At 42.5% G+C, this 24,432-nt stretch overlaps 1 protein-coding gene across 1 annotated transcript in view; it reads left to right on the top strand.

The window, feature by feature from the left end:
• FGF9 (fibroblast growth factor 9) overlaps positions 1-19,667 on the top strand; it is a 113,556-nt gene extending 93,889 nt beyond the window's left edge. The window contains exon 3 of the mRNA XM_086950203.1: positions 17,996-19,667. Coding sequence (XP_086806329.1) covers positions 17,996-18,241 — 246 coding nt within the window. The 3' untranslated portion in view covers positions 18,242-19,667. The remainder of the gene's footprint in view (positions 1-17,995) is intronic.
• The last annotated feature ends 4,765 nt before the right edge of the window (positions 19,668-24,432 follow it).

The following is a 24,432-nucleotide window of genomic DNA, read 5'->3' as shown; positions in this document are numbered from 1 at the left end:
ATATTATCAAATAAAAAAGATAGCATCAACTCGTACGGTACCAGAATATCGTACCCAAAATTTCTTCTGACAGAAATATCGTGTTCTGATTATTGTTTCAAAATTATCCTCTCATTGAGGTTAGCAGTAATCTACACCCACCCGCTGGAATGCTTTCTATAAATGAGATTTAGACAAAATGTTTCTGTCAGATTATATTTTTCCTGCGAATATTCTAGCATGCACTCCATCAAATAAGTATCATTTGTGACTTGGTGTCTAGAAGACCACAGTGACGTTAGAATTTCAGCATAACAGAGCCATAGAAGAAGGGAAGGGAGGGAGGGTACTGGTGAGAGCTGTAATCTAGCCATGTGCAAGAATATCCTGGGAGGACGTAGCCGTTAGATGAGTGGGGGGATGCAGATTGTTTAAAGTAGTAATGGGAAGTACGCCACTAGAGTAGCATAGGCCAAGCAGTCTGTTACAACATAGTGGGACTTCAGCAGAGTGCAGTTAAGAATCAATTTAGGGACTGTAGACTTTCTGCTAGAGATATGCTGACTGTGCACTAATCGTTTAAGCTCCCTTTTAATTATAGAATGGGCAATGTCTCAACCGGAGGCTAAAGGACACGGAGTTGGGATGGTCAACGTCAATGTGTACCTTGGCGAATGAAAGAAAGTATGTCTTAATGAAATATTAAACTAGTTTTATGGCTGGCCTGAATCTTTATCCTACTGTCCTAAATGGTATTACCCTGATCTGCTTATAGTACGGGAGCCCAAAGGAAGGAGTTTGTGACTGTAAGATATGTTAACCTTTTGGAACATCGACCTTTTATGGAGGAATATGTCTAACCAGGTCTGTGTATTTGTGGAGAAGAAAAGTAGGTCGATTTTAAGAAAGCCATATTTTACATTGTCGCCTGGGCTAGCAAACAAGCATGTCTTGATTATTCCCTCACTAGGTTTATTACCATTTTTTTTCCTAGATCTGATGGTACTTGACTTTTGAATCATGGCACCCAATTTGTTTGAATAAAAAAAAAGTTTGGAGGGGTTGTATGATGGACAAAGGTAAACATCCTATAGGAACGAAAAAAATGGGGGGCTGCTGAAAAAAAGAAACCGGGAAGAGGACTGACTGATAGCTGAAGCAAACGTGGAAAAAGATAGTGAATCAGTAATTCTGTATGACGCAAATGACAGGACATGTTTGTTCATGATTATTCAAGAGCAATCCTATAAATAAATAACTTTACAACTGCTCTTAAATCTATGATTTTATTATGAGGGATAGGCCCTTGAGTTTTATAGGGCTGAGAAGTCATGGATGAGCTCTTAAAAACAGATTTGGGTCTGTAGAACGGGTTTCTTTAGCTCTAGTTGGAGAGCTAGAAAACACTTTACCTCACCTATTCTTACTTTCCCTCAGACCAATCTGGAGTATATTCACTGCACTTATATGTATATTTGGTTTAAAGTGACCATCTATCTCTGAGAGAGCCAGTAAGGCTATGTTGGTTGTATGTCACAATGTCAAGGTAAAGCATAAATGTAGAAATACCATGGTTAATAATTACCCAAACAACACTGACTGTGTTTTATGTTGTAATTCTTCCTCCTTGAGGAAATGCTGTTTAACATCTTATGGAGTGAACTGAGTAATGCCAGTTATCAGTATGCGCATGGCTAAAAGTCAAGAGTGGCTCTGTAGTCGTAATGTGATCAGATTAGCTGAATTGTTTTGCAGTAATTCCAAAATGGATCGAAATGTACTGCATTCTGATCGAGTTAGTGGTGCAGAGTCCCTAGGCCACACTAACTGTTTTGCTAGCCGACATTACATTGGAGAATATAAGACAATAGAGCAAAAACATTCCCAACACTATGATTTATTTGTTAAAGAGTTTTTTAGCCACCCGTTCCATAGTGCCATGTCCATGATCTATACAGTGTGAAGGTTTTGGGGAATTTAAACATTCTGATCAGTTAAAGAAGGCCACAGGCCTAATATACTTTATTCGCTGCACCCGAACATGCAGATTTTTATAAGAGAGCTATACCCGTCCAGATTTTCGGCCTTTGCTGAAACTGATGTGCTTTGGTTTTGCCCTAAGGCTTGGTTTCAGTTAATTCCACAGCTGATGCCCATGTGCTCCTACGGTTCTGCCTTTATTTGATTTAACGGTGTACTAAGTTATCAGGTGTGCCATCACAGGTCACATTCTTTTGTTGGGCACAGAGTGGGATGCTAATGTTTGCATGTAACCAGGACCTCAATGTCAACTGGTCTTATGCAAGATCCAGAAAACATTGAACCTGATTCTGGCACCAACTAGTAGCAGATATAGTGCTTTCTAGTCTGAATCTATGTGGTTGTGCATCCATAGTGTTGTGGATGAGTTTCAGAGACCGCACCTTCCCACATTGTTCCAAAATATGTCAGTGTGTTTGAGGCTATCTGTTGTGATTTGCATTGTCATCCAGAAGGCCTCCTAGTCCCTTCCAGTACACCCTGAGCCCAGATCTGCCCATGAAGATGCTTTCTGTCCTCCAGCTGGGGTTTAGACAAGATTGGGTCCTAGTGGGATGTGGTCGTAATTGGACTGAGCACAGTACAGTTCAGTAGATCTGACATGGCCAGAGGGCTGGCTGGACAGAATACAATTTTTAGCGCTAGTTGCAACTTTCGAGCAAGTTGCTCCGTATCCATTAGAAGTAAATGGATGATAAGAGTGAGAGGGGAAGCTTCTTCAGGGGCAAGCAGGAATGTAGAAAAAGATGCCCTCAACAAGGACCATAATGTTTTCACCTAGTTTAGCTGATAAACCGCTCCAAATTAATTGGGTGCAGATTTCATCCTGTTAGTTCGGGAAGAGTACATGTGGTTGCCACTGGATATAGGCATGTCTCGTTTTTTCAAGTGCTTCGGGGCCTCTTTCCTTTTTTTCCAGTACTCACTTGCACTTTCTACGGACTTCTGCCGGAATTACACTAGGCCCAAGCCCCCCTTTTTCCGTATCACCGAATTTTGTGTGTTTTGCACATCCACTTGAGGTTCATTTCCTCGATCTCCTTCTATAAAATGTGGGTGACACCATGGCCGTTTGTAACTGCACTGGCATCTGCCCGGTATAGCCAGCATGCTTTATACAAATTAGAGGTCCGATTGATTGGTTAATGTATATAAATATACATATTTATTTATTTTGTTTATTTGCTCCTATTGCCCTTGTCCTGAGGAGGCCAAGAAGAACATCGAAGTCTGAAACACGTCTGCGTCGACATCTATTATGGAGGAGTCTTTTCTGTTAGTAATGGTTTAATACCTTTGTTGATGACACAATAGAGCTATAGGAAAATAAGTCCTTGTTTTGCCTAAATTGTCGACCTTGACTACCTCCAAGTGTACCACCTAGAATAAATGGGTGAACACAAGTGTTAATTTGTTTGGGTATTGGCAATATGCAGTTGTTGGTACTGTCTTCTGTATATACTTTTATCATGTTATTTTGTGTATAATTACGTATGGTTTTGTGATCAGGTGCCATTGTATATGTGTGTATTTTCCAATTAGATATTATGTGTGGAAAGGATTCGAAACTGAAGAGAGAGTAATTGAATGTGCTCGACTCAAAAATAAATAACTTTATATTAATTCCTCCGTAACCACTTCCTTTTGTGTACATGAGTGTCTCATACCCAGGTATAGGAGGGTGATTTTTGGTATACCTCGTACATATTTAAACATGGTGAGGATGTCATCCATCATCATATGGGGCACTTGCAGGCTGTTTTCACCTAGTTTAGCTGATAAACATCTCCAAATTAATTGGGTGCAGATTTCATCCTGTTAGTTGGGGAGAGTTCATGTGGTTGCCAACTCGCATAACCTAGCATAAATTTGACCACCAACTCTTCAGGAGTTTGTCAAGCAGGTGCAAAGTGATCAGTGAGGGCTGCTTTGAACATGGCGTAGGTGCGTCAGGGTCCAGCTCCTTGTACCTTCTTGGACAGTGTGTGGATGGTGGCACCCCCCAGGTGTCAAAGCATGGGTCGTTGCCTGTCTTCCTCAAGCGAAACTGCAGCAAACTGCATTTCTCGGCAGTCTACCCACGTGGCTCATTTGGTGGCTTGAGAGGATGGTGCACCAGAGACTATGAAGGGTTCGATGGTGGGTAGGCACCTCATGTGTACGGGCGTTCAGCACTTGTCATTGAGTCCAGATGGTGATGGTGCTTTATCTTCCTTGATTTTGCTTGGCTGTGGCACTGACAGGTGCAGGTTGTGTGCTGACCAGCTTGAAGGAGTGCACTTGGGGCCTCCTTTTGCTATGGTTCTTTTTTTTTTGGTGCGACCTCTGCACAGTTTTCCTCGGTGTTTGTTTGTTTGGTTGCTGTCTCATGGATACCAGGCTCATGAGATGGTAGTGGTGTGAGTGTGGACCACTCCCCAGGCCTTGGGATTTTCCAAAAATTGCGCTCGCTGAGCACTTGTCTTCAGACAGGCTTGGATTGCAGTGTGGGTGGCGGCCTATGAGCTGCAGGGCTACAGAAACTGCTGCCAGCACTTACTGGGGTCATGTGTAACTGATGGGCGTAGTCACACCGATACCGGGGATGCTGTTTACTGCCGCATAGGGTGTTGACCAAACAGAGCTTGCCCAGCGTGGTTTAGTGGGCAGTAGATCCCATCCTTTGTTGCCAGTTGTTGAGTCCTTAGGGCTGGCAGGTGTCTGGACACAGGGGTAGGCCGCTCGCGGCGCATCAACACGCACGGGCACACACATGGATGGTAGGGTTCTGGAGCGGGACCGCCTTTGCCAGCCGCGCCTGTTTATCTATAGCTGAGGTCATATGATGGTTGGCGAAACCAAACTGGCATGGTCGAGCCGGTGTGTGACTTGTAACAGCCCTGCACGGCCTGCCACATTATACCGTTTTCTTCACACCCCACTGCGCTCCCACACTTTTCCTTTCCCACAGACATACAAAAAAAAACAAGCACCCTACTAGCTTCATAGCCCTGCACTGTCAGCCTGCACTTGCTCTGTAATGTCAAGTGAATATATTAATGACCTGCTCACACCCTGCTTATCACACTTTCACACACACAAATACCTACCCCCCTCCTTCTAAATCGCATAGGTTTGCCGGTTAGGTGATTTTGAGAATCGCTTAAGGATGTCTTTATGTTAATAACTCACAGCTGTAAGTAGTTAATTTTATCGTTTAGGGTGGATAATCTGAATTCCTATCATTGTCGAGTAAGTTAAAAAAGTGGCGAGTTTATGTAGTGACGAAAAATTATACCAACAAGGAAGAAATGTGCAATATTAGCTTTGTGTTTCCGATAAGCAATTCTGCTCAGAATGAAGCAGGTGGCCAGTGTGTATTGAACGTGCTTTATCAAGAGCTACAGCAGGTGAAAAGGAGATCACTACAGCTTAATGTGTGGCCCACACAACCCCGCTCCTCTGCATCATTGCAGTGCTGCAGTCACCTGCACCCGCTGACCTCTTTTTCAGAATTTATTTCATGACCTCTTTTTGAGAATTCATCTGTGTACGCTGCAGTGGCATTTCTTAAGCACATTTGTTGTCGCAGAGACCAACACGACTGTTGTCGCTAGGAATTGTTTGGTGGGGTGATATATGAATATGTATGGATTGTCTTTTTCTATTTAATTTAAACACGCAGATGAACTATGAGAGCGCCTGTGGTTTGAAATCCAGAGGACGTGCGAACTGAATAATGAATGCCGCAAAGAAAGGACACACTTATGACATTTTAGGCTGATCTCTATTTTTAACAAAGGTTGCTGCGGCTGCAGGATGCACCATGTGACAAGTTCTCTGCAGTGGAAAGAACACTTCATTTCAATGGGTTCCACGCTTCTTGCTGAGCTGCAGGCGCAGCAATCACTTAGGCTCTTATATTGTATTTAGGAAATAATCTGCCTCATAAAAATCAGCTAAATGATGGAACCAATTTATTTGCTCCTGTTGTATTGTTTACTTCAAATATCGGACCAGTTACACTTTTGCAAGGTATCCACATAAGACTTCGTGTGGATTGTTTATGGCTGTTTTTCCGCATCTACCATTGTGTGTTGGGATGCCGTGGCCTCTCTCTACACAGTACATGTTGTCCTCTATATTCTTAGCTGTATTGCATTTTGCTTATTGTCTTGCATACACTGAACGTGAACCGCAACTTCCAGAAAGCAAATTCAACAATGTTGGAGATCCAGTTCGACCACGCATTCCTAGAAGAATTAATAAATTAACTATTTTCAAAACATTTCTAATCCCTTGCTTAGATGGATGCAAACCCATTAATCTTCCCAATGGGCTGTGTCAGGGCTAACCCCCATGTTTGGCACCCAGCTTCTTTCGACACCCCACCACAGAAGCTCACTCACTGGGGTTTTCACCAAATTTAATATTTGCTCCCACACCTCCGCTATACTACGCCTGCACACACCCTGTCTCTCTTCCCTTATTGCGATATTCGCTTTCGCTCACCTTTCCCTCTACTTTGGGGTAGGCCGTCAGGTGTGCCTAGCTGCAAGTCAGTGGCTCTCTTAGCCAATACCGGAGCAAGGTCCAGGAACTTATTACCAACCTCTTTGGCTTTGTTGTTGAGGTGCGGGTAAGAACCAGTAAGCATACCTCTAAGCTGTTAAGGTTAGTCCTGTTTAATGTTCTTTCCATATAGGATGTGATCTCCCAACCAGAAGTGAGTTATAATGGGGCAACTCCAGTCCACATTACCCTTTAGTAACTCACAGCTAGGTCACTTCTTGTCTAATGTCCCTGCAAAGGTATTCAGTCTGTGGGGTTTTAAGTAGGCGGTGTGCAAAAATTAACAGTCTGTGCATTTGAATTTAGTGTACCTAGTTACCTTTTAGGGATATTCCAGAATGGTTTCCCTTATCTTTCTCTCAGGTCGCTGCCTTTCTTTCCTCCCCAGCTTTTTCTTAGACTTGTCATGCTGAATTAAGTCATTAAGAGGAGGCTATTATAGAGGCAAGATATCAATCTGTGTCCACTTTTAATAGTGAAGAGAACCTGCAGCATCTCGTGCATGACTACCAATTGCACAAGCGCTCTATATGTTAAAGACTGAGTCTCCAGTAGTCCTCCTTCCTCAGTCAAAGTAGTCAGACTTTAAATTACCCTTTTTTTGAAGCAGTCATCCACGGTAAGAGCCCAGCATCTGTCCATTCTCTCATTCTACTGGCTGTAAATACCCCCCCTTCCCAGTGGTTTCCATTACAGTTGGGGGTAAGGTCAGGGCATAAGTCGAGTCTGCATATACAGTTTGCCATCGGTGTATCGGTGTCAGAACTTCCTTGGGTTGAGTCTGTTGTGTTTCTCCTCAGTTCTTACCCCATGAGATTCCTTATAGGTTGTAGCAGTTTCCAACACATCAGCTCTTTCTCACTCAACCTGTGATCTGGCGTGCTGTTTAATTCCTTTAATGTTGGGTCATCTCTGCCGTTATCTCTTTGGTATTTGTCATTTCACACCATGTACTCCTCCAGCCAGTCTTTTGCGTTGGCAGGCTTGTCAAAGAATAATGTGTCCATCAAGCATCATCCTTAGGCCTGTGTCCTGGAGTCAGTGCTTAACCTGCAGAAACAAAGCTCTCTTACGAAGGACTGTGGTAGCGTAGTCCGTGAAAATGGAAAGAGAGTTGTTTTTAATCTTGAACTGCCCAGTGGTTGCTGAGCAAAGCATAATACAGTCCTTATCTTAATATTGTAGCAGGTTGGAAGCCACTGTCTGTGGCGGGGCCCTCAGCAGCAGATGCCTCACCGGGACCATGTGCACCCTTTCCAAAGCAAATATCTTGAACAGGCCTTGCCTAGCCTCCTCCAAGTAGGACACCGTATTGGTTCCCTCCGAGTTCTCCAGCAGTCCTACCAAATGGATGTTGCGCACTTCGGCGTTCCGAGACTTCAGTCCTGTGTTAAGGCGGCCCACCTTTTTAGACAATTCTACCACTTGCCTCTGTAGCTTGTTAACGGAGGACCATGTCTATTCCTTTGCTTTCTCTTTGCATTTCAACTTGTCCACCAGTTTGTGGTGGTCATCTTGAGGTATGCCCATGTCTATAACCATTTTTATCTATTTTGGTCTTCAGTGCTTCTCTTGTTGCAATACTTGTCTCCAGAATTTTTATTAATTTATGCTTTTGGTCTAATATATATGCCTCCATTATTTCCGCAGAATCTTTTGTGCTTTCCCTGCTACATTGTACTGCTACGGAGTTGCTGCGTACCATTGGTCTGCTCCCAAGTCACAATGCTCCTGTCAATTTTAACTTTTTGTTATTAGTCTCTTATAACCTAAACCAGATTTACAGGGCAGCTCCCCTCTCCCAGTTTCTGCCCAGGATTGAGATTGTGGCAAGGGGCCATGTATGCGCAGCCAGGAGGTCTGACTCTGCCCCAAGGTATGGCCGTGACCCATGACCAAAAAGGAGAAGATAGGCCAAGTGCCAGGTGTCAGCCGACATTCGCAATCTACTGTGACTTCACTGGGCTACCATGTCCCTTAGGGTTTGTTCTGTTTAAGTCAACCACCAACCGCTCACCACAGAGCAGGGAGGCAATAGCAGTCTTTGAATGCAGTGATGAAATGGGTGGTTTCTTCTTCACCATCGGCTGGCAAAGTCTCAAGTCCACTCTGTGTCATGGACGGCCATAGGCCCCTGCAATGCAATCCACAGGCCAGGCCAGGCATGGCAGGATCATGAGGCGGCGCTCACCCCAGACCATCTGCTCTCATCTCATGTCCTGGAGAAGTCCAGCTGACACTGCTCTGATCCTTCCTCCTTGTATCCTTTTACTTGGCGTCTGTTCCACCTGGAACAGGATGAGCTGGACAGGCCTCCAACCCTTAAAGACCTTGGGGTGAGTCCCAAACCTTTAATCTTCTCAAGGGGCAGAATGGCCCCCAGGATGCCGCAGGGCTGCTAATATGGATTGCAGATGTCCGATGAGTGGTGCCCTTGCTCTCTGAAGACTGCAGGATTACGTGGCTCTCACCGCTTTTCTGCAATGACTGACATCTTAGGCCAGGGTCTGAGCCCTCGTGTTGTCTGCCTCTTCAGCCTGTCTTAAGACCATTCACCGCCATTAACCTTGGTATCTGATTGCGTCAGGCTTTGAAGAGCTAACTGCTTCTGTGGGGTTGTTCCACAGGATGGTGGGTGTAGTAATAATCCACGCTTGAGGTAAGAAGAAACTTCTTTATTTGTGGTAAGCATAAACTGTACCCTCAGCTTGCCAGTGCCCAAGTCGTCTCACAGAGCCCCCAACATTCTACAGCTGCCTTCACCTGAAGGTTCTACGGGTGAACCAAAGGGCAGCCTTAAGCAGGGGTGGCGGAGTGTAGCAAGTGGGGAGATTATAACACATCATCCTCCCTAGGGTAACCAAGGGGAGATTATAACAGTGGGGAATTGGAGTGTGTAGCCATGATCCCACAATAGAGCAGCAGTCTGTATGCATGGCTGACATGCCTCCATCTCTGCACAGTAAGTTATTGAATATTTTTCCCCTCTGTATATAATCTGACACATATATTATTCCTTTCACCTGGCCTGTCACAAGCCTCTTTTATTTTATTTTTAGAATATAGCACACACATATAGATAACCATTGCGTCAATGTCCTTCAGCCATTGACTTTTTTTGCTCATGAGCCTTCAGCCACAGATCCTTGGCTCAGGAACATTCAGTCACTGGTTTGAGACAAAATCGGTCACATCTTGGATCAGCCCGCATGAGTATTTTAGTCTCACTGTTATAATATTGGCACCTTAGATGTATCCTTCCAGCTCCATTGCTATGCATGCAGGTCTATTTTACATTTGAAAAGTACAGTTACATCACACATTTAATATTTTCTGTCCTACTTTGCACCTACTTTGAAGTTAACAAAGCAATATTTTTTTATTATTAATGCAGCAAGGTATATTAAAATTATTTTAGTCTGTTCTCAAGGGTGAACCTGAAACAAAAATCGTAAAATTGTAGCTAATATTGACTATCACTCGATGGCTTTCTTTATCTCAGACATGCACTTGAGCACTGTTGAGATGCTACTCACGAAGTGAGTGAGCCAGTGGCTCCTCTCCCCTGATTCACTGTCTCCTTTCTGCTGCTGCTGGGATGATGCATCATATCACAATACCTAGTTCTTCTGTGGGGGGGTCTTCTGCTGTTGTGAAAGTAGCTCCCTTCTAAGCCAATGGACCTGGTTTGTAAATCACAGTACGAGGAAGACCTATTTGCTTTGCCAATGTTTGTGCTATACTGCAATAGTGATCTCTCCACACATTAACAAGGTCAAAGACTAATCCAAAAGAGTCCGTCGACGATGGTCCCGTCGTCGACGCTTACAACAATCCAGATAACTGCTTCAGCAAAGCCTCCAGCCATAGAGACATTTTCTACGCCACTTTCTTCAAAAACGGTCCAGTTAATATCGTACCGGAAGCAGGAAGGTTCTTATATTTCGCCTCTTACGCCCTCTCATCTCTTAGAGACTTATACTCACGAAGAGGAGGATGATTTTGAGGATGATGACAACAAGGGAGCTTTCGGGGTAGCTCGTCATCGTTCGGAATTGAACATTAAGTGTCAGGATGATGAGCAGGATGATGACTATGCTGAGCATTATTATCAGGAGGACATTGTAATGCCTCATCGTACAGAATACTAGAGGACATCTCTGGTTTCAGAGTCCAGCCATCTGCCACCAAGCCTCATTCAAGATTTACAGGCCATGCTGGCGGACTATAGACAACGCTTTCCACCACAGCAGATCGTTCCTCCACCCCAACCTGCAGTCCCTGCTCCTCAACTGGAAATTCCGCCACCTACGTCTCCGGAAACTCAACAGCCTGATTTGCCTGCACACACCCCGGACACATCTTCAGATGAAGAAGTAGAGGAAGGCGAGTTACCAGATAATCCTCCTTTGGATCCGTGGGATGATTATGTTATTCCCATGCCGTCTCCGCCAACCCCACAACCTTCAGACTCCCCACCTGAAGACATAGGTGGGTTTCATAATCTCATGCAGCGAGCTGTGAGTAGAATTCAACTACCAGTAACAGTGGAACACACAGAATGTTTTCCTCATGATTTTAAAGAAGAAACAAGGAAGGTATCTAGGGCCATTTCTATTATAGATTATATCTGGAAGGAAGGCATCAAAGTGATGAAAAATCCTGCTTCTGGACCTGCTGTGTTGCCACGGATTGACAAAAAATATTGAGCTCCTCTCAGTAGCCCTTCATGCCTTATTGGACACCACGGCCGGATTCGGTCATTTCACAGGCCGCACAACAAAGATCGAAAAACCCAGCCACCCCCATCACACACCATCAGATAAGGAGGGGCGTCGTTTGGACCTTATCGGTAAAAAAAATTCAACCATGGCTGCTGCTTCAATCAGGGCTGCGAATTCTTTGGCGATTATAGGGCGCTATGATCGCCAAATGTGGTCTGACATGGCTGGTCTGATAGACCTAATCCCGGAAGATAAAAGACAGGAGGCTCGCAAGATCTTGATGGAAGGGGAACCTGGAGTTGCAGAAACCATCGACTGTGCTTTGGAGATTGCAAATACAAACTTTAGACAACTGGCAGGAGCTGCAGTTCTCAGATCTCATGGCTGGCTAAAAGCTACTGTCTTTCGGCCCGAGGTCCAACTAAAAATACTGGACATGGCCTATGACGGAGAGTCTCTATTTGGAAAACACATAGACGAAGTCCTCCAGGCAATCAAAACGGATACTGATACCGCAAGATCCCTAGGTTCCCTCCTTTAGAGGTAATCGAGGACGTGGATACTCCTCTAGAGGAAGCTATTACCAACAAGGCAGACAATATCAACCTCAATACCGGCAAAATTATCAGTCTTCGTACCGCCAGTCTGGAAAGCTAGTTTCTCTCGCCAAGGCGGATGAAAGTGCTCTAACAATCAAGGGCGAGATACTCACAGAAAACAGTTAGATCAGTTGGGCGCCAACCTTATTTCCTTCCCTCCCTGTGGGCGCGAAGATATCAGGCTTTCTACAACAGTGGCAACAGATTACATCCGATCAATGTGTGCTAGACTTAGTTCAACATGGTCTCACCCTAGAGTTTGTCTCCAAACTCCCAATAACTCTGCCCAGGGGTTCCCCTCCCCCTCGTCTTCACTTATTGTTCAAGGAAGTTCATTCAATGCTCCTCAAGAATGCTATAGAGAAAGTTCCAGTTCATCAGAGGCATATGGGCTTCTATTCCCGTTTTTTCCTCATAAAGAAGAAATCAGGGGAATGTCGACCGATCTTGGACCTGCACAATCTCAACAGATATCTCAAGAATCAGAGTTTTCGCATGATCACTCTTTCAGAAATTCTAAGTTGCCTGAACGAGGGAGATTTTATGGCTTCTTTGGACATGGAAGACGCATACTTACACATCCCAAAACATCGAAAGTATCTCCATTTCACTGTGGCTGGCGCCCATTATCAGTTCAAGGTACTCCCATTTAGCCTCAAGTCGGCTCCAAGGATTTTCTCAAAGTGCCTGGCCCCGGTAGCGGCAGCACTATGCTCTTCAGGGGTTCAGGTTTTCCTGTACTTGGACGACTGGCTAGTCAAAGGTCCATCAAGATGCAAAGTACAAAACGACATAACAGTGTGTCGGAATCTCTTTGCATCCCTAGGTCTCACTGTGAACGAAAACAAATCTCAATTGATTCCGAGAAGAATCCTGCCTTTCCTAGGAGCTCGCCTGGACACAATACAATGCAGAGCATTCTTGTCTCAAGAAAGGCAACTCCGTCTACAGACTTTGGCCATAAAACTGTCAAAAAGAAAGTCACTTTCTGTTCGCTTCACTTCTGTGAATGTGTTCTTCGGCCATAAATCTCATCCCACTAGCATGTCTGAAAATGCATCCTCTGCAGGAGGAGCTACATCTTCAGTGGGAGCAAGCGACAGGTTCCTTCGACAACATCATCAAAGTAACCCCACGCATGGTAGATGCTCTTCAATGGTGGACGCAACTATGCAATCTAAGACAAGGACTCACATTCTTGCAAACTCCTCTGTACTTTGTTCTAACGACAGATGGGTCCATGGAGGGCTGGGGAGGTCATCTACAAGACTTGCAAGTGCAGGGCAAATGGTCTCAGAAACACAGACAATGTCACATCAACAGTCTGAAGTTGAGAGCCATCTTTCTATCCCTACAAGCGTTCCTTCCCAGAATCGCAGGGTCTTCATTCCTGGTCCGAATGGACAATACCACAAGCACGTTTTACGTAAACAAGCAGGGAGGAACAAGGTCAGCTATGCTCTCAAAGGAGGCTCAGGAGTTATGGTAATGGCTAACGCTTCACAACATAACTCTCAAGGCGGAACATGTCAAGGGCCTCCACAATACCCTGGCGGACAAACTCAGCCGATCCTTGTCGGATTGCCACGAGTGGGAGCTGGACAATACTCAATTGATAAAGGTGTTCCAGACATGGGGCCAGCCAACATTGGATTTATTTGCGACCCAACAGAACAAGAGATGCCGGTATTACGCCAGCAGATACCCTCAACAGTGATTAAGAGGGAATGCCCTGCCGATGCGATGGTCAGGGATTTATGCTTACGCCTTTCCTCCGATCCCGTTGATTCCACCAGAGTTGCACAAAATGAAGCTAGAGAGCTACCGTCTCCTCCTAATTGCTCCCAGATGTCCTCGTCAGTATTGGTTTCAGGAGCTCATGTTGCTATCACAGGAGCCTCCAATCAAACTTCTCCCGACTCCAACACTACTGTCACGCAGCAGGGGTCCGATACTTCACCCAGACCCTCAATCTCTGAAATTGCATGTATGGCTCCAAACTTCTTAGAGTTTCAACACCTACAAATCCCTCAGGATTGCCAGGACATCATAAAGAAAGCACGAGCCCAGAGCACATTAAAGACTTATCGTCTCAAATGGAAGCGATTCTGCTCCTGGTGTACTTCAAACACTTTACACCCTATTGAAGCTCCTGCAGAAAAAAATCTTCCTTCTCTTTTACAGTTGGCTCGTTCTGGCCTTTCCTTCTCTTCGATAAAGGTTCATCTGGGGGCTCTATCCAGGTTCAGGAAGGTGGCTGACTTTCCTTCACTGTGTTCTTCATCACTGATAAAACACTTCATGAGAGGTCTTTTCCGGACTTATCCTCCGGTTAAACCTTCACCACCGGAATGGGAGCTCAACACGGTCCTTTCACAACTGATGAAGCTACCGTTCGAGCCAATTCAAAAAGCAGACCTCAAGTACCTGACATGGAAGGTCGCGTTACTTTTAGCCCTGACATCTGCCAGAAGAGTAGGAGAAATTCAGGCTTTCACTGTAATGGAACCCTTCTTGCATTTCTCTCAAGAGTATGTCACTATTCGAACAAATCCAACTTTCATACCCATAGTGCCTTCTCAGTTCCATCTAAACGAACCAGTGAAATTACAAGTTTTGTTCCCAAATCCTACAACCCCGGCGGAAATAACACTGCATTCTTTGGACATCAAGCAATGTTTGAAGTTTTATCTTCAGAGAACAAAAAACTTCAGGAAATCAGATCAGTTATTCGTGGCTTATGGCCAAGCTACACTGGTGAAAGCGGTCACTAAAGCCACAATTTCCAGGTGGATAGCCTCGCGATCCATTTTTGCCACGTCAAATCTAACAGACCATTACAAAGCACTGTCAGATCTCACTCTAAAAGAGCTGTAGAAAGCGTCTACGGCATTGTTTGTAGGAGTGACGCTAGAAAATATTTGCTGTGCTGCGACATGGAAGAATGTCCACACGTTTACAAGACATTACTGCCTACAATCAGCAAGCCAAGATGATGCAGCAGTTGGTCAAGCGGTTTTACGTCATCTGTTTTCGTAAGAACAGATTCAGGAAACCAAGGTTTTATTCATGTTATGATGAATCTATGCCTTTCAATATATCTATGGACATAAAGATGTACAGGTATTACAGATTACCTGCTTGTTTTGTGTGTTATTACTTTTACTGTTTAATATTATATGACTGCCCTTTCAAATCTAGTAATGTTTATCACTAGTAATGTATTTACTTCGCAATTATTGGTTGTTAAACATATGTTTATGGGAGTGTAGCACTATAAGTCTCCCACCATCTGCAACCGACTTTTGCCTGGCATACTGCTTGCTACTCTGATTCAGGCATGTGAATATATGAAAGATGCCCCAATTCTGGATAAGAAAACAAGTTACTTACCTGTAACTCCAGTTTTCCAGTATTGGTAACTTTCATAGATTCACATGCACCCACCCTCCTCCCAGAGAGTCAGTTCTCTAGTTTTTGGGATACTCATTCCCACTTGTGCTAACAAAAATCTGAGGAGAACTTGCTCTTCAGAGAGGGTTCTAGAGGGTGCTGTATGCTGATTGGTTGGAACAAAGACTTTGGTCTTTTTAGCATAATGAGGCAGATAGGCTACTACAATCTAGGCCTCAGGCCTTTCTCATAGGGCCTACTACTGTAATTTGCTTTTGGCACTGCTTTTTTATATACCGTGGGACTCCCGCCTCGGCAACGGGGAATGATTCAGGCATGTGAATCTATGAAAGATACCAATACTGGATAACTGAAGTTACAGGTAAATAACTTGTTTTCTTCTCCTAGCAGGTTTTCTGTGACTTTTTGTTTAAGAATATACAATTCTTTTTCCTTCACAGGGCCTACCGAATTCTGTCATAATTGCATCGCTATTTTTCCAAGGCACACATTGGATGCCCACTCTGCTGATCTCCCGATGCGGGCTTCAGGCACATGATATGATCCTGCCCAGACATACAAAACTATTGCCACTCAGTACATGCCACCCTAGGCGAAGTCACTGAACTGCGGGACATATACTCATGGGAAGCATGCTCCTTAAGTCTGTTTAGACGCAAAAAGCAACAAAAGTTAACGCACCTGATTGCAGCACTGGCATTCCTTCTCGCCAAGCGTACACTTACACTCCACTAGCATTCTCCTACTGCTCCACAATAGCAGTGTGGCATGGCGCTATACGGAAAGAGAGCATAGAGAAGGAGTACGCACTCCGTTATGAGGCGGTGTACGACTTATGCAAACGGCCCCTTTCCCCCAATGGGCCACTCTACTTATGCACTTCCAGTAAGAACGACGATCTCCCCCCCACCTCATGATTACGCCCCAAACCCCTCCTGCCATTCACGCACTACTACTCCAGTTGGAAGCCCACAACATAGCTTCCGCACACTCCACGCCTGCCCACCTACACGCCATCCCCCGACCCATAGAATAGCCTAGCCTCCTCTAGCAGCCATCCTGGTCAAGCCCCAGCTACCTCTTCTGGAACTGTCCACCTACCCCTTCTGGAACTGTCCACCCACCCCTTCTGGAACCGTCCACCTACCCCTTCTGGAACCATCCACCTACCCCCTCCACCAGATGTATCTCGCCAGTTTACGCATTACAACACGCTGTATAATGAGCATACTCTACAATGCTAAACCACCTGATATTTTTTCATTGTAGCCCTTTGATCTCTGTACTGACAAACCTAGATGACGCTTTGTATTGCCCGTTGTCAATGTCAACCAACAACTACCCCCTGCTTATGCTGTTTATACTGTAAAATCCATTAAAAACAATTAATATAAAAAAAGAGTACTCTTCACCTGTAACAAATTACTAGCATTACATCTTTCACAAAACCCACTTCTTCGTGTCGACTATTGCCAGTAACGAAAATGCATGTAGTATAAAGTGGTTATTTTCAGTTCAAGGTATAGCACCTGCTAGTAAAAGTAGTTACCTATTTTTTTTGGCCAAAGTCTGGAATTCATTATGTCTGATGATCCAGAACAGGTCTGAGGCTTCAGAGGATATGATCATTGGCTTTCAACAAAGAAGTCCGCAAATGAAGATATACTATTCTGTGAATATTCAGGATATAGACAGTGCTTGTGCATAGAGAAAGCTCCGAAACATGAATTGTCTAAACGGTGAGAAAATATACAATTACTAGACTAACGAAGACCACTAAAATCATTAATGTGAATCTTTGCCCCACAGATGGATACGATTTAATATTCTACCATTTCTAACATTGAAACTCAAAAGACCTCCCAGTTCTCTAATTCTTATACATTTTTTTATGGTGGCGGCTTAGTTATTAATTGACCAATTTTTGACTATTTCATTTGATGTTTTTTGTAATACTTTGTATGAGTTACTATTCTTTGCTTGAAAGGCTCGCACCACACATATGTAAATAAAACTGACACAGAAACGTAACCAGTTAATTTTACCCACCATAGTTTTAGTCTCTTCTGTTTCGATTAATTAAATATAGAGCTATTGCTCTTCAAGTACTGTGCAGAATTTTTTTTTCAAGTTTGATGAGTATTAAAAATGTTTAGGTTAATATTGGCAGTTTAAAATGAGCGTACTTACAATTTGATAATAGATTACTCAAAAATCATGTGGTTCCAAGCTAAACTGGACATGGAAATATGCAGTTAAGATGTGTGGGGTGTGACTACTCAGGTTTGAGTTCCAATGTGAAAGTTAATTTCAAATTTTAAAATATACGGATTGGAGGATTTGTCAGAGGGCCTAATTTAGGAAATCATTTTCACAACGTTTTGGCGCTTCAAATTGTATTGCTGGATGACCACCAACTAGCAGACCCGAGCACAAACAACCTCCTCACCTGATATACCACCGTATTAAAAATAGATTACATTAGGTGCATTACAGGTGGCCCTTGTGTTGGAAGATGCACAAGAAAGCAGGCCAAATAAAGTTTATTTGAACAATATGCTTTGCTGATGTATTGTTTCAATTTATTGTCATAACTAATCTTTAAGAAATCAAATCTTATTATAGAAATAAAAACCTGTCCAACTTTTGAGCACCGTTATTTATGTCTCTTTTCTATTGTGTTTGCAGGAGAAGTTAAGCCAGGAATGTGTCTTCAGAGAGCAGTTTGAAGAAAATTGGTATAACACATACTCGTCTAATCTCTACAAGCATATGGACACTGGACGACGTTATTACGTGGCTCTAAATAAAGATGGAACCCCCAGGGACGGGACTAGGACTAAGCGGCATCAAAAATTCACACATTTTTTACCTAGACCTGTGGACCCTGAAAAAGTGCCCGAACTGTATAAGGACATCTTAAGCCAAAGTTGACAAAAGACGATTGCTTCACTTGAGCCCTTATAAAGTAACCACTATAAAGGTTTAATGCGGTGGGTTCTTAATGATTAGCTGTGTCGTCACGTCAGCTCCACTGTTGCCAAACTTTGTAGCATGCATATTGTATGATGGAGGCTTGGATGGACCATGCTGATTTTGTTCTGCACTTGAAGGTTTGTCCTCCAGGAGGAGAGCCTACGCCTACTCGCTTGATTTAAGATGGCAGAGACAGAAAAAGAGAGAAACACAAGCTGAAGCAATGATGGAAAGGCCTGATGCATGCTGGGAGATAGCTGCGCTTTTTCATTTTCGGTCAGTTGTATTTCATCCTATATCGGCATAGCTGCCATACTCAATTCATCAGGATTCCGAATGGCAGTCTACTCAAGTGTATGCTGCGTTTGCAAAGGCATGGAAAGGTGCAGTCTTACTAAAACAAGAGACTTTTCAGTTACCTGCTCCGTGGGGGAGTCTCGTCCCATGGAGTTTAAAGCAAAGACCTCTTAGTGAAAATAAAAAGTTAAATTTATTTATAGAAATTCCAAAGGCAACATTATATTTATTTTATATATTTATTTATTATATAGAGTTTATTTTTAATGAAATATGTACAGATCAGGTGGGCAGTTTGGAAGCTTTAGATTCTGTAACCATTACCTAGCAAATGCCACTATGGCCCTCTGGTATGTATTCATGCAGGTGAATATATTTGGTGCATGGATCCACCAATGGCAAACAAAAATATCCAGCAACCCTAATGTATTAAAGGTGACAATCTATTTTGTGCCCATGATATTGTAAAAGTATGCATACCACTCAATGACACTGAGTATTCGCTCTTCTGACTGCTTGTCTCATACAGTAGCTAATCCCCATAGGATTAAAAACAAGGCTGGGTCTTCAACTTTCATTCTGTGTCTTTCCTCTCTGATAAGTAGCTTTCAATTATTCCAACATCCTAAGCGTGGAGAGCTTGTATAGTCTACCATATACTCATCTTCACCAGTCACGCCTCTTAGTGACGTCAGAACGAATGTACTTCCTCTGTAGATGTGATGTCAGCAATGTTTTAGAGATCTGTTCAGAAGAAACATCTGCACCTGTTTTGCAGTAATTTTCTTTACAGCACGTGGCTAATGATCAGGGAGACAGATCGCTGCAGAAGTGGGCCTGTGGTTCGTGCAGAGAACAAAAAAAATCACTTGGAGACTTTCTCAAACCAGAAGAACCTGTTACTAGGCTCACACGTAAACTTAACATAGTATATTTGTACACTGGCTAACTTACAAGGAATTAGAGAGAGACCAATGTAACATCTATTATGAAACGTTGCATAAACATGACATATTAATATTCTTTTCTAAGTAACACTTGCAAATGAATCAAATAAATCTCTGTGAATTATAACTTGGGGAAAAGTGCTAGATTTTTATGTTTTTTCTTTTGTGTTTCACATAAGAACCATGAGGGCCAACTATGAAGAGGTTACACTTTATACACGTTATGAACCTTTTTGTAATATTTTTACAGGATGAAACAAAGAAATAAATCTTACTTTAAATGTATTACTTTTGGAACTTTTGATCGGAGAAGGAGTTTCTCATTGGGACGAAGAGTGTAAAAAGTGCCGAATTAGAGTTTTATTCAGTTTAGTTGTGTTCTTGCTTCCCTAAAACAATGCTTCAGCCGACGAACATCATTTGTAACCAGGGCGGTATTCTTACAGAGAACAAAAGTGGAGAACACTTGTAAAGGGAATTGCTCTCCGCCTCTTTAGAGTATACTTGACATACATTTTGAATTGACTTAGTATGATGTAGTCTGGAAATGTAACCGTCCATTCTAAATTAAGAAGGGGGTTGAATGGCCAAATCTCAGTTGACCCTTACTCCATTAGGCTGTTGAAGGAGTATGTCAGCGAGGGAGACAGTTGTCTCTTTCACTGACTTATTAAAGGTCTGCCCATCTGTAAATCAGGCGGGTGAACCTTTAGTTTCGCAGAGAGGATTCTCTGTCGCCTTTACAACAGTGTACCATTTCCGTTAAACTCTAAATCACCACCTCAATTTATTATCATTTTATCTTTCTGCAAGTTTGAACTATTCTGAAAGGTCTTACTACTGATCTATTACTTATACATTGATACGGTTGTGCCAATCTGCTGTAGAACATGTGTTACTGATGTACCTAAAATACTTCTCTTTAAGCATGGAATGCTCAAGGAATGTAGCACTTGTTGCTTTAAACAAAGTAAGCAATAGTTTATTTGTTCGATTAATGAAAATTATTACAAAATCACATGACGACCAACATTATAACATTCCCACCTCATTAATTAATTCTGCAAATACTATTATATAAAACAAAACAGCCATTAAAAAAGCAACAGCCCTCTGATTGAATACAATTTTTAGGTAACCTGATAAACGCGCAATCAAGACACGAGAGACTTTAAAAACCTCCTAATTATCCAACCATTAACTTTCCAATGCACACACACCATCGTTGGACTTAGGACATCCTGTCACCAACATGGCTGATCAAGCAGTTCTTACATTACAATATACCTTGAAAATTCATGATATGGAAATAAATATCCATTTCTAAACTTGATTAAGCATTTACTTCTGATAATTGAAATATGAATCAATTAGACCTATCCCCTTTATGATCGTGCAGTAAACGCACTTTCAGTAGATGGAATAAAACAAAAATGTACATGAGCAGACTTTGAGTTAAGAGCAAGCAAAGGTTTTTTTATGGAAAGCAAGGTCTGCTAAAACATGACTTGTTGTTCACTTAAATAGACTTGCCAAAGGGTGTACAGAGTGCAGCCTGTTGTCACATTTATCCAGATCCTTGTCTGCCGTATACATGAATTTGACTAATCGACAGGTTTATTGGCTGTCAATGCCCTGCAGACTCTTTGATACTGCAGTTTTGATTGAACGTATGTCCAGTCTAAGAAAGCCGGGACAGAGACCTGTTCTATGCAAGTTAAGTAACTTTGGGCATATGCAAATGATGTGCTCCAGTGACTCAGAACAAAGCCGCATCCTCCACAGCAATTGTAATTCTTGGACCTTAATACCTCTAAGCTATGTTTCCGTGATGCAGGTGGGACCAGGAGAAACCTAATCCTCATGAACTTGATTCTCCATGAGCGTTTCAATTTCATTCCCATGTAAGACTGAGCGGCAGGTGGAGTGTAGGTTGATATATTATCACGGTTGTAGATTTTCTAGCAATAATCCTAAATGGACTGTATTGAAGGTTACTTTGTCATTTCTCTAAAAGATCCATTGAATTGACTATTCTGTGTAAATTGGCAATTCACTGGAGATATATTAATTTAATATATAAATGTACCTGCTCGCTTAATTCACTCCAGCCTAGATGTTTTTGGGATTCCTACTTCAGAGTTCTTCAGCCTAACTGTAGTGCAGAACCTGAAGGTCTAACAAAGAGCCAAGATTCAACAGGCCAAATTCTAGTCTGTTGGACGTGCCCTGTGGAAGACTACACACTGCACGTATAGCAGTGGAAATTTTTTTTCTATTAAAAAGTTTAACTTAGCCCAATATGTTGATGAATCATTGGTGAGTGCACAAATCAGCTTTGCTCTAAAAAGTTCTAAAATTGAAGAGCCTGTGCAAGTTTTAGTGCAGTTTTCACAGTTTGTGCTGCGAAAACCTTGCTTGATCACAAATAGCACAACGTTGACTTTTATGGCTTTATATCTGATACTGCCCTACCTAGATTCAAGCAAGCTTCAGTCAGTAACATCTTTTCACAATCAATCACCCAAAAATGGGTTCCAGTGGATTTGCCAAACTGTACTATTTTGTTTCTTTCGAGTTCATCTTAAGATTGATGTGTTGGTTATGTTGGTAAGTACATGTCAAGGGTCTTTGTAATCCAACTGGAGTATAATTTAAGAGCTCTGTATCGTCTGCATATTGAATGACAGGGATGTGACTGGAGATTCATTTGGATGAGAATATTCTTCCCTTCTTGAAAGTAGGAGCTAGATCTGCTGTGTAGAAGTTAAATAGTAAGGGTGCAAGTACACTGCCCTGCTTCAGACCTCTCTTGGTATAGATTGCTCCAGTCTTTATGCGACCTGAACAAATCTTCATCCTTACCCATGTCTCTGTATGGTGCATATTAGACAATGATAATGGGATGCCCGAAGAGGATAATTTCAGTCAAAGCGTCGCTCTATACACCCTGTCAAAAGCAACACTAAAATCCAAATAGCACATTTATAGAGCTGTTCCTTGTTTGATGGCCATATGTGCCAATAGGTTAATAGCCAAAATGTTGTCCCTTGTCTTGAAGTCTTATCTGAAACCGATCTGTTATAGTGGTAAACTATTGTTACTGGAAGACATTCTTCAAGTTCCTATAGTAGCAGTCGACCAAATACTTTAGCATCACCGTCTAAGATTAATTACTGGAATACTGAACATATCTTTCCAAAAATCGAGATTACTTTTCTCGGAAGGACTGAGCTAATACTATGTTAGGAATGCTCCAATAACTTAGGAGTTCATCTTAAGGATGGGGTTCATCATTGTAGATCCAGAATCTCCTTGAGGTAACAGAAACATACTTGGTAGCAGAGTTCAGCATTCTAAAATGAACTTGGCATTCAAAAGACCATTCTCAACACTGTAATGTCATTTTTAATTAACAACATGCGCTTTTATTTTTAACTTTCTCCTGTCTGGGAGTGCACAGCTGAGTAAAGAAAGCAATGTACACAGAAAAACCGAAAGCTTGACTCTTTAAATGTATGTTGCTAGCATGTGTGAAACCAAAACATCTCTTTTACTGAAGAGCATACTGTGACACCTTTTTCTGGGGGGTGGGATGAAAAATGTAGATTTATTCTGTGCCGGAGGGGGATACGTTTATATTTTTCTGTATGTAACTAATTGTGTGAGTTTCAAGGATAGAATGATGACGATTGTAGGCTTATATTCTCTTGTGTTCTAGTTGGGACACTTTTGAATTAAGTCATCTACCCAACTGACAAGGCAAGAAGAGAACAAATTAGCAAGGCGTTTTGTTTTCCTACATTGTGGGTCTCCCGCTATTTACTTAATGTGGTGTTAGAGTTTGCTTCTGTGCCTTTCAGACCTCAGGCTAGATTGCCAGTCCAAATCTGGTCGAGCTTGGAAAAGCCCTCCAATGGATAATTTAGCAACCAGCTATTATTTAGGACTTTTTTCCTGTCCTCATTGCAATCCAAAGTCATCTTCTGCACTGGAACAAGAGAGCTCCACAGACTTACTCACTCCTACAGACCCTTTCTCTTTCTGCAGGTGGTCAGATATAACTGCTCCTTCCACTCTACAGGGCTCTATACTATATTAAAATAGATTGATCTGACTCGGTTGGTAGTATTGGTTTAAAAATCTTTTCGACAAAAAGCCCCTTGTTTGAGTTCAGTAGAAACACACAGGAGCAATTCATAGACATATGAAGGACAGGGTACCTATCAGTATAAAGACAGCGAAATTCTTCTAGGTACTTCTAAGTATCAAAACAAGTTAACAGATAGTTATCTAGTTGTAAATATATATGTCTACCATTTTAAGGAGACCATATGTATAAGAAATAGTTTATAATGTACACACATATAAGTAATGAACACAAAGGCTCCAATAATGGATTGTGTACTTTGGGTCTTAAAAAACAACAGTACTCTGACCAAAAAGTGGTCACAAGGTGAAGGTGAGAGAACGAAAATCAAAAAGGCCAGCAGTGTGATCAGCCACAATGACGACAGACATAAGAATGGTCAACAAACTACTGCATCAGAGAAGTATGCAGATATTTGAGTCTAGAGTAATTCACAGAGCTCTCAATTTCTGAGTTTCATAATTTGAGTCTTTCCGACAAATATTTTTAATGGTGTTTGGTACCATATATGACAATTCGTGGGCCATCATCAGGGTGAACTAATTTTCAGAGCACACAGTAGATCCCGAGATTCCATTGTAGAGATATAACAATTGTAGGTCAGTGGGCGTAGGGAAATAGATTTGAGGGAAGACACATAAGGTCTGTAGTGCATACGTTCTTCAATGAGGGTGGGAATGCCTCCATTAATTGCAGGACATTCTGAAATGGAAGTGGAGCCCATATAGTCTTGGCTAAAGGTCCAAAGGGCCGAA

The sequence above is a fragment of the Lissotriton vulgaris genome, unplaced genomic scaffold (assembly GCF_964263255.1).
Source record: "Lissotriton vulgaris unplaced genomic scaffold, aLisVul1.2 SCAFFOLD_1317, whole genome shotgun sequence".
NCBI classification, from domain to species: domain Eukaryota; kingdom Metazoa; phylum Chordata; class Amphibia; order Caudata; family Salamandridae; genus Lissotriton; species Lissotriton vulgaris.
This window is presented reverse-complemented; position numbering and strand designations above follow the sequence as displayed.